Here is a 12,006-nt window from a genome sequence, read left to right as displayed (position 1 = left end):
GGCACTGAATATCTAAAATCATCAAGGAAGGATTAGTTCTGTTCAGAATGGCCTCAGTGTTTGCATACATTTATTATAAGTGTGAGTGTGTGTGTGTATGTATATATATATATACATACACACACACACACATATACTTATATATACATATAGAATTTATACACAGGTATACATATATATATATACTTGCATAGATACATATATATATTTTTAAATCTGCACATTCAATTATAGGAGAATACCCCATTGTGGAACCAATTCTGAATAAACCAACTTCTTCCACAAAATTACATGAATAGGAGTACTAAAGACAGTTACTATAATCTTTAAAAGATACTGTAATACACTCAACAAACTTCCTAATGTTTGGAAACGCAAACAAAATTAAATTAACTAACCATGTCTATCTCTATTGATCATTTCCAACAGCATACATACTCTAAAAGCTCCCATCTTAAAATAAAAAGAGCAAGAAAATGCCTTTGCAACTCACATTCTTTTTCAGTTATCATCCATTTCTCTATTACCTTTCCCAATTAAAATGCTCTAAGGAGTTGTTTACACTTACTCATCTTCCACGCTTCCATGGTGACTACTGAAACTGCTCCTTGACAAAGTCACTTACCCTCATCACAACTTTTCAAGCAGTGTGTTTGATATGTTGAGTTATTTCTTGCTTTAGCTTGGACCTACCTACACTACAGCATCTTATTTCCACAAAAGGTAATCACTGCTAAAATTCCTTCACAGGCACATAAAGAATTTATAGATTTCACCTGCTTTCATGCTGATCCTTTTCACTGAAATGGCTGCCATCATTCTTTTGTAGTGGACCACCAGTTAGGGAATCGGCCTTCTTCAACACTGGTGTGATCACAGATCCTTTTGATGTCCCTTTTTCATTTTCACCTTCCTTTAACTTCTTCATATGTAAACCAGGTTCACTCCTTAAAAAAAAAGCCATTAAAAAGCCATAAAAAAGCCAATGTTTTCTAATAATTTTGCTGATAAAGAATAAAAAGACAATTTTCATCAAGTTCTGAATTTTACCATTCTGACTTAATTTATTAATTCAGAGGACAGTGCTGAAATACCAACCACATACAAGGAAATGCTCATCTGTTGCTTCAAACACAGATAAATATACAATTATAATACAATGTGATTTGTAAGAATTGACATGTGAAAAGCTGTAAGTGAGAACAAGAAAGGCTTTATTGAAGAGGGAAAGGAAACAGGAGAGGTCACCAGGAAAAGAAACGGGAGAAAACCATTTTCTTAGAGATTAGAATGTAAGCACAAAGATTACATAGATGTCATCTAGGTGCCTTGAAAGGAAAAGTATACTTTTAGGAACTTGGAAAAAAAGCATAAGATACATGGAACCAAGTAGTAAGAGTCAGGAAAGAAATTCTGACTCAGACGTGGGAGTAATAACTAGATTTGTGCTATATTTTCGGCTTTTGTTTTAAATATAAAAATGCTTCATTTCAACAAAGTTTTGAAATAGCATGAGGTCCATATAACATGAAAGAAGAAATCAGGGAAATATCTTAGGGGCAAAACTACTTTTAAAATACCCATATGTCAGAGCGATATCAGTATCATAGCTGAGTAAGATGTACCTTGTTGCGTCTCCCCACCTGCAACAAACTGGCATCTTATCCACCCAAGGGCAAAACTACCTTTGCAGGAGCTGTGGGAATCTAGCACCATATTCCGAGGGACCGAGGAAAAGTCTTGCCTACCCGTGCATCAGGTAACAGGCATACATACTACAGTCTAAACTGTGGACCTAGCAATAGCCCATAAAGTGCCTCCAGTCCCTCCCTCTCAGCCACATCTGGGAGTCCCTCCCTAGAAAACACTGTCTAGGATAATCACCCGCGGATGAGAGAGCCTTTTTTGGAAAACCAGGTGTCCTGCAGAGAATTTCCAGCATACCACTGGAGCAAAAAAATCAGGGTTGGACACACTGAAGAGGTAGTCATTAAAGACTGGAGGAGGTGACTGCTACTTCAAATGCAAAGACAGCAATGCAAAATTGCAAAGAATATAAAATATCAAGGAAATATGATACCATCAAAGGATCACAATAATCTTCCAGTAATCAATCGGAAACACATGGAAATCTATAATTTGTTCAAAAGAGAATTCAAAAACAGCAGTTTTCAGGAAACTCAGTGAGCTACAAGAAAAACACAAAAAGCCAACTCATTAAAATCAGAAAAACACTCTATGAATAAAATGAGAAGCTTAACAAAGAGCTGGAAATAGTAAAAACTGACTAAACAAAAATCCTGGAGCTGAAGTGTATAATGAAGGAGATGAATAAAGCAAGAGTGATCACTGACAGGAAATGGATCAAGCAAAAAAAAAAAAATGTGAATTTAAAGACAGGAACTATCAAATTATCCAGTCAGCAGAGAACAAAGTGAAAAGAATGAAAAAGAGTGAGGGAAGACTATGTGACTACAAGTGAACCCTCATAAGGCTACTAGCAATTTCTCAGCAGAAACCTTACATACCAGGAGGCAGTGGGATTATACATATTCAAAGTGCTAAGAGAAAAAAGACTACCAATCAAGAATACTTTACTCAGCAAAATTACCCTTCGGAAATCAAGTCAAATAAATACATTTGATACACTGCATTAACAGGATAAAAAAATCATATGATCATCCCAGCATGTGAGGAAAAAGCATTTGACAAAATTCAACATCTTTTCAGGATAAAAACTCTCAGTAAAGTGGGTACTGAATTATCACACCTGGACATAGTGAAGTCCAATATGATAAGCCCATGGCCAACATCATATGCAGTGGTAAAAAACTGAAAGCTTTTACTCTAAGTTCAAGAACAAGGCAAAGTTGCCCACTTGACCACTCCTATTCAATAGGATACGGGAAGTCCTAGCCAAAGCAGTCAGGCAAGAAAAGGAAATGAAAGGCATCCAAATCAGAAAAGAAGACATAAAACCGTCTTTGTTTGCAGATGATATGTTCTTATATATAGAAAATCCTGAAGATACCACCAAAAAGCTTTTCTTTTCAAAGGATGAAGAATACAAAATTAACATAAAGATGCAGGGGTGCCTGGGTGGCTCAGTCAGTTAAGCTTCTGACGTCGGCTAAGGTCATGATCTCGTGGTTTGCGGTTCAAGCCCTCTATTGGGCTCTGTGCTGACAGCTCAGAGCCTGGAGCCTGCTTTGGATTCTCTCTCTCTCTCTCTCTCTCTCTCTCTCTCTGGCCCTCCCCTGTCCACACTCTGTCTCTTTAGCCTCTACTACAAAGCTGTGATCATCAAGACAGTATGGTATTGGCACAAAAACAGACACACAGACCAATGGAATAGAATAGAGACCCCAGAAGTCTCTATTCTGGGGTCACAAATGTATGGCCAACTAAGCACTGACAAAGCAGGAAAGAGTATCCAACGGAAAAAAAAAAAAAGACAGTCTCTTTCTTCTGGGAGAACTGGACAGCAACATGCAGAAGAATGGAACTAGACCACTTTCTTACACCACACACACAAATAAACTCAAAATGGATGAAGGACCTGAATGTGAGACAGGAAACCATCAAAACCCTAGAGGAGAAAGCTGGAAAAACCTCTTTGACCTCTGCCGCAGCAATTTCTTACTCAACACATCTCAAAAGGCAAGGGAATTAAAAGCAAAAATGAACTATTGGGACCTCGTCAAGATAAAAAGCTTCTGCACTGCAAAGGAATCAATCAACAAAACCAAAAAGTAACCGACAGAATGGGAGAAGATATTTGCAAATGACATATCGGATAAAGGAAGGGCTAATGTCCAGAATCTGTAAAGAACTCACCAAACTCCACACCCACAAAACAAATAATCCAGGGAAGAAATGGGCAGAAGCCATGAATAGACACTTTTCCAAAGAAGACATCCAGATGGACAACAGACACATGGAAAGATGCTCAATGTCACTCCTCATCAGGGAAATACAAATCAAAACCACACTGAGATACCACCTCACGCTGGTCAGAGCGGCTAAAATGAACAAATCAGGAGACTATAGATGCTGGCGAAGATGTGGAGAAACAGGAACCCTCTTGCACTGTTGGTGGCAATGCAAACTGGTGCAGCCACTCTGGAAAACAATGTGGAGGTTCCTCAAATGATTACAAATAGAACTACCCTATGACCCAGCAATAGCACTGCTGGGAATTTACCCAACGGATAAGGAGTGCTGATGCATAGGGGCACATGTACCCCAATGTTTACAGCAGCACTTTCAACAATCGCCAAATTATGGGAAGAGCCTAAATGTCCATCACCTGACGAATGGAGAAAGAAGATGTGGTTTATATATACAGTGGAATACTACTTGGCAATGAGAAACAGTGAAATCTGACCATTTGCAACAACGTGGATGGAACTGGAGGGTATTATGCGAAGTGAAATAAGTCAGGCAGAGAAAGACAGATACCATATGTTTTCACTTATATCTGGATCCTGAGAAACTTAACAGGAGACCATGGGGGGGTGGGGCAGGGGGGAAATGTTACAGAGAGGGAGGGAGGCAAACAATAAGAGACTCGTAAACACTGAGAATCAACTAAGGGTTGATAGGAGATGGGGGAGAGGGGAAAGTGGGTGATGGGCATTGAGAAGGGCACCTGTTGGGACGAGCAGTGGGTGTTGTATGGAAACCAATTTGACAATAGATTATATTTAGTAAAAAAAATTACGAAATCAACATCAAGAAATCAGTTGCATTTCTACACACTAACAATGAAATAGCTGAAAAAGAAATATAAGGAAAAAATCCCCTTCCCCCAAACATCAAAAAGAACAAAATACTTTGGAATAAATTTAATCAAGGACTTTCTGAAAGATAGGTACAGTAAAGACTACAAGACATTGGAAAAGAAACAGCAGAGACACAAACAAATGGGAAGATACCCCGTTGTTTATGGATTAGAAAAATTAGTATCATTAAATATCCACATTACCTGAAACCACCTACAGAGTCAATGCAATCCTTGTCAAAATTCCAATGACCTTTTTCACAGAAATAGGAAAAGCATTCCTCAAATGTGTAAGGAACAAAAAAGACCCCAAATAGCCAAAGCAATCCTAAGAAAGAAGAACAAAGCTGGAAGCATCACACTTGCTGGTGTCAAACTATTACAAAGTTATGGTAATAAAAACCGTATGAAGTTGCACAAAAACAAACACAAACATGAATGAAACAGAATCAAGAACCCAGAAATAAACCCATGCATGAAGTCAACTAAAAACCCATGCATAAAGTCTCTTTGTTAAGAGACCCGAGAATACTCACAAGAGAAAAGGTAATCTCTTCAATACATGATGCTGAGAAAAGTGGACATTAACATGCAACAGAATAAAACTGTGCCTCTACCTTACACCACTCACAAAAGTTAACCCAAACTCAAATAACGACTTCCATATAAAATCTTAAATCATAAAACTCCTAGAAGAAAACACAGGATAAAAGCTCCTTGGCATAGATCTTACGAATGATTTAGGATAGGACATCCAAAGTACAAGCAATAAAAGCAAAAACAACCGATGCAATCAACAATGTTTCCGCACAGCAAAAGAAACAAGCAACATGACGGAAAGGCAACCTATGGAAAGGATGAAAACATTCGCAAGCTACAAATATGAAAAACGTCAATATCTAAAATGTGTAACGAATTCGTACAACTCAACAGCTAAAAACAAATATAATTAAAAACTGGGCAAGGCACCTTCATAGACGTCTCTCCTCAGAACATATTCAGATGGCCAAGGGTACACAAGAAGGTGCTCGATATCACTATTCATCAGGGCAATGCAAATCAAAACTGCAGTATATAGATATCACTTTGCCCTATTAAAATGGCTATTGTCAAAAAGACAAGAGATATCGTTGGCAAGGATGTACAGGAAAGGAATTCCTTGTACTGCTGCAGGACTGTAAATTGGGACAGCCGCTATGTAAAACAGTATGGTGGCTCCTCAACACACTAAAAATAGAACCTCCATATGAGCCAATAATCCCATTTCTGGGTATATATCTTAAAGACATGACATCCTTACCTTGGAGAGATAGCTGCAGCCCTCTGTTTATTGCAGCATTATTTACAATAGTCAAGAAACAACCTAAGCATCCATCAATGGATCCATGCATTAAAAAATACGGTATATATTTACAATGGAATACTTTCAGCCACAAGCAAGAAGGAAATCCTGCCATTTGTGACAACATGAGTGAAACTTGAGGGCTTTATGCTTAGTGAAAAGAAGTCAGACACAGGAAGACAAATACTGTATGATCTGACTTATATGTGGAATTAAAAAAAAATGCACGGAAAACAGAACAGACTGGTGTTGCCAGGGTTAGGAGGCTGTGAGAAATGGGTAGATATTGGTCAAAGGGTACAAACTACCTGTTACAAGATTAATAAATTCTGGGGATTTAATGTGCAGGATGGTGATTACAGTGGACAATACTGTATCATATCATTTGAAAGTTGCTACAAGAGTAGATCATCACAAACAAGAGAGGATAATTATGTGAGCTGATGGAAGTATTAACACTATTGTGGTAATCATTTGACAATATAAAAATGTATCAAATTAATACACGTATACCTTACAGTTACACAGATGTATGTTACTTATATCTCATAAATCTGGAAAAACTTCAAAAATTCAAAAGTACTCATATTGGCTGAGTCCATTAAGTGTATGACTTTGGCTCAGTTTGTGATCTAAGGGTTTGTGGCTTCGAGCCCCACATCGGGCTGTGTGCTGACAGCCCAGAGCCTGGAGCCTGCTTCGGAACCCTCCCTCTGCCCCTCCCCCACTCTCACTTTGTCTCTCTCCAAATGAATAAACGTTTAAAAAAATTTAAAAAAAATGATTTGGTAACTTTTGTATACTTTTAGCCTAATATCTAGTCCTGATAGAAAACACTGGGAGATTCACCAAAAAGAAAATTATAATTCTTTTTTCATGGGCTAAATGCATGCAACAGAATATTATTACCATACAGCTACGTACATTTCCAAAAAGAATGAAATTTCCCACAGATTATTTAGGACTTAAACATGAGCCCCGAAGAGCACCAAAAACAAAAACAAAACTAGCAATTGTGTTTTTTTCAAAAAACTGTTATACAGATAACTTTTCTTGTTGAAATAACATCCAAGAAAAGAAGAATCTTTCTGAAAGCAATTATCAAACAATTCCTCTCGACCCAAACATCAAAAATGAATCTGTAATTATAGAATTTAAAATGGCTTTCATTTTGAACCCAGTCAATACAAGCAACTTTTAAGTAGAAAACATCTGGTGAAAGCCACCGCAAACTTAGAAAAACACAAAACAAAACAAAACAAAACAAAACAAAACCCCCCTAACACGTAGCCATGGTAACAAGAAGCCACCAGAATCAGTTTTAAACGTGTTAATCAATGCCCACCAGCCCTACTCACCAACCAATCCATTTCAGCTCCTTCCTTCTGAAAGACAGCCAATAAAGGACAAAAACCACTCCAATACACATGCTTCAGCGTGTGCTGCCAACCAATCCACAACAGTCTCCAAGCACCCGAATAAGCATGGTGCTTCAAATGATGACAAACCATTTAATTTTCTGAAAGTCCCCCAATCCTTAAACTCCACTCTTCCCCAAACCCTGTATAAGAATAGCAGACTCCTCTGTTAGAAAAGACTATACCTAACCAGCATAGCTCGCTCTTATTTGTAAGCGATAAATGCCAACTTCATCTTTTTATTTCAGATCTTGAGGGCTCAGAATCCTTTGGCAAGAATCTTTAAAGTCGTATAATAATTTGCCACCATATTTTAGTTTCCTTAATAAATATAAAGGAAGTTTGCTATTCCTTTGATACATTTCACCATAATTAAAACTAACATAAATACAACTAAAAGAATAAGTAGCAAGTAAACACAATATTGGGCCGCCCAAACCCCCCCCCCCCAAAATGTATACAACTGGCAGGTTTAGTTGTCAGAATGAACCCATGCCAAACTTTGTAAAAGTGAGGACTAGTATTATGTTAGAAACAATACACACAGGTTAAACTCCGTTCACTCAATAAACATTACCGAATAAGTGCTATATAGACTAGAACATTTTCTAGGCACTGAGGACATGGCAATGAACAGATAACAATCCTACTCATGAGTGAAGTAAACCTACAATAACAATAAGCTACACAGGCCAAACATACAGTATTAGAGGAGAAAAACTAAAGCAGAGAAATCACATTTTGAGGTGTTATAGGGAAAAGGGGAGTTGCAGTACTAGTCAGGATGGCCAAGAAAGGCCTTGCTGAGAAAGTGACTTTTAAGCAAAAACCTGAAAGAAAAAACAAACAAAAAAGGAAAAAGCAAGCCATGAGGTATCTGAGGGAAAGCATTCCAGATAGAGTCAACAGCAAGTACAGAAGTATGTCCAAAGTACTGAAAGAGTAGTGAGAAATTCAGTATGGCTGGACAGAATGAAAGGGGTAGAAAAAAGTTCAAATCAGAGAGAGAGAGGAGGAGACACCTGATCATATATAGGCCTTGTCGGCATTAGGAAGAGTTTTGGCATGTACTCTGAGTGAAATGGGAGGCAATTAGGCTTGAGCAGAGGAAGGACACAATCTGACTTACGTTTTACTAGATCCAATGTGTTTAGAATTAACGGAAACAGAGGAAAAACAAAAGAAACAAACAAACAAGAAGACCAGTTAGTTACCTAGTACTCCAATATAAACAACAGATGATAGTCTCTTGGCCATGGAAGATGTGTTTGGATTCTGGATATATTTGAAGGAAGACCGGACAAGATTCGCTGACAGATGAGATGTGATGTGTATGAAAAAGAAAAAGAAAAGAGAAAGAAAAATAGAAAGAAAAAGAAAGACAGGACTCAAAGATAATACCAAGTTTTTTAGCAGAGCAACTCATAGAACTGTTATTAACCCAATTAGGAAAGACATGAAAGGCAAATATTAAGAAAGAATATCAGGAGTTCAATTTGGGACATGTTAAGTTTGCAATAGCTATCCAGAAAGAGGTATCAAATAGGCAGTTTGATATACAGGCCTGGAATTATGGAGAGAGATCCGGGCTGGAGATATAAACTTGAGGATCATTAGAATATACAAGATAGTAAAAGTCAAGAGAAGGAAAATCAAAGGCCAATTCCTGGAAGACATCAATGGGTTAAAAGGTGGGGGACGAGGAGAAACAAGCAAATCAGGCTGAGGTGTACAGACTAGAAAGGCAGCGGCAAAATCAGGTGAGTGAGTGATCTCCTACAAGCAACATGGAGACAGAACTTGGGAGGAGAGAGTTTTCCATTGGGTGTAATATTTCTGAAAGGTTAAGTCAAATGAGATGTATGAAATTAGGTTTAGATTTAGTAAAGTGAAAATCGGTGGTAACCTTGAAAAAACAATTCTGGAGGAGTGAGAGGGAAAATTGCTGCAATGAATTCAAGAGTGGATGGGAGGGAGGGAAATCAGGATCAAAGAGTGAAGAAGGCTCTTGAAGGATTTCATAGCTAAGTGGAATGGTCATGGTTGATCTAATTTTCTATTATTGCTGTAGTTTTCAATTGTTACATAATGATTAGGTAGTAATTTGTAATATTTGGAAGTCTTAAAATTGCATATATGTAACACTAGTTTTTTTGTGTGTGTTTTGCTTTTTTTAAATGCCACACCAAGGTACTAAATAACTCACAAAATTATACAATGAGAAGAATCCTTAAATTTTTTCTAGATATATAATATTATATAAGCTGATTACCATTTTTCTCATGCTTAGAAAGACCACGGAAAAACTAAGTTTCAAGGGCAGTATTTTGTGCTTGATAAAAATTATGGAACTCTAAGGGCACCTGGGTGGCCCAGTCCATGAAGCATCCAGCTCTTGATTTCGGCTCAGGTCATGATCTCTAGGATCTCTAGCATCGAGCTCTGCACTGACAGCACGGAGCCTCCTTGGGATTCTCTCTCTCCCTCTCTCTTTGCCCCTCCCCCACTCATGTGTGCATGCTCGCTCACTCTCTCTCTCAAAATAAACAAACACTTTTAAAAAAGTCACCTAACTCCAGGCTATTACATACTATCCAAAGTAATTAGTCCCATTAAAATTTTATACACAGAAGTAAAAGGGGGTGGGAATGCAGAAAATAGTCCTACTTTGGGAACTGAATTGTCATCAATTGTATAACATGAAGGCACTGTTGAAAAATTGGTGTGGTGCATGTTGAAATATATTCTCTAAAAAGGCAGGATAATGGAATGCAAGCAAGGTACCTTTATGAAAACGATTCATTGCATTATCAGCATCTTGGTTTATAGCACAGGGGTCATGAAATGTTTATATAGAATATGAGACATGTTGCCACGTGAAACCTCTTGGCAATATTCAGATTAAGCTGAGGGTCCAACATTGGAGCACTCATGCACTGGGAAACAAAACCAAAAATCTAATAGCTAGCAATTTTGTTGGTAATGAAGTAGACTGCCAGTGTAGCAGGGAACTTCCTTTTGCAATTCAGTAGATATTAAAAGTATTCTAACAAAATGTGCATAAGACATGACATCAAACCAAACCAAATGCTTTAAATATACTTTGTTAAACCAGCAGGACACATAGACCTAAATTCATTTTTTAAAATGGTCACCTATTCCATTACTTTAGAGAAGTGAAACTTAACTTCCTTATTAATGAATGGATATTTCGCCTATCTCTGGGGCACCTAGGTGGCTCAGTCTGGTGAGCATCCGACTGTTGATGTTGGCTCAGGTCATGATCTTGTGGTCGTGAGATCGAGCCCTGTGTTGGCCTCTGCACTGTTAACGTGGAGTCTCCTTGGGATTCTCTCTCTCTCCCTCTCAGTCTCTGCCCCCCCTCGATGCTTGGGCTTCTGAGTGTGCACATTCTCTGTCTGTCTCTCAAAAGAAGTAAATAAGCATTTAGACTGTCTCCAAATGTTTGATATGGGAATGCTATAATAAATATCCTTCACATATACATGTAACATATTTATATAAGTAACCTTAATATATCTGTCCTATTTTGTATATGTAATAATATATAATAAATGCCCTTACAGTGTGTGTGTGTGTGTGTGTGTGTGTGTGTGTGTGTGTGTGTTTGCACGCACAGGCGCACGCCCTTGCTTGTAGAAGTCACGTATTTCAGAAGGACCCAGTCCTGGCAACGAAACCATTGGAATAAAGGGATGACCTACCTGAAATATTTTTCTCATGTTATATTATTTATTTTTGACAGTGACAGAGACAGAGCACAAGCAGGGGAGGGGCAGAGAGAGAGGGAGACACAGAATCTGAAGCAGGCTCCAGGCTCTGAGCTGTTAGCACAGAGCCTGACGCAAGGCTCAAGGTCGTGAAGTGCAAGATCATGACCTGAGCCGAAGTTGGACGCTTAACCAACTGAGCCACCCAGGTGCCCCGACATATTTGAAACTTTGAAATACACCGTTAAATCACCTTTCCAAAAGGAGTTACCAATTTCATCCAGCCACAGTGTCTAAGAATGTCATTTTCCTCACATTTCGTAACTTTGGTTATTTTTTTAATAAAATATTTATCACTATGACTGCAAAAAATGGTATCTCGTTGGTATTTACATTTTTCTCATTAGCACGTAGGATGAAATATCTCCACGAAAAATACGAAATTTGTTCATCGTGAACATTAGCTCAAACTAGAAAAGTTTGTTGCATAGGAAAATAACAATGACCTACTATTTAAACATTGCTATAGGCTTACCTATCGGAATCTTTTTTTTCTCCAATAGGCAATTGATGGTTATCAGTTTTTCCATTCTGTCTTTGTGGAATTAATCCAGCAGCCGCAGCATCATGTATGTTTTCTGATACTTCCATGTCACTTCCTCTGTGCTTCTTTTTTTCTTCAACCTTTAATGGAACTTGATACTAAAGCTAATTGTTACTTTAGTCAATAAA

General features: G+C 37.9%; 1 protein-coding gene across 1 annotated transcript in view; it reads right to left on the bottom strand.

Annotated features, from left to right (window-relative positions):
* LOC122203209 (ankyrin repeat domain-containing protein 62-like) overlaps positions 1-12,006 on the bottom strand; it is a 120,176-nt gene that overhangs the window by 59,542 nt on the left and 48,628 nt on the right. Inside the window, 2 exon segments of the mRNA XM_042909797.1 lie at positions 777-947; positions 11,810-11,976. Of these exon segments, the coding sequence (XP_042765731.1) occupies positions 777-947; positions 11,810-11,976 (338 nt within the window).

This window comes from Panthera leo, chromosome D3 (genome assembly GCF_018350215.1).
Source record: "Panthera leo isolate Ple1 chromosome D3, P.leo_Ple1_pat1.1, whole genome shotgun sequence".
Lineage (NCBI taxonomy): Eukaryota > Metazoa > Chordata > Mammalia > Carnivora > Felidae > Panthera > Panthera leo.
This window is presented reverse-complemented; position numbering and strand designations above follow the sequence as displayed.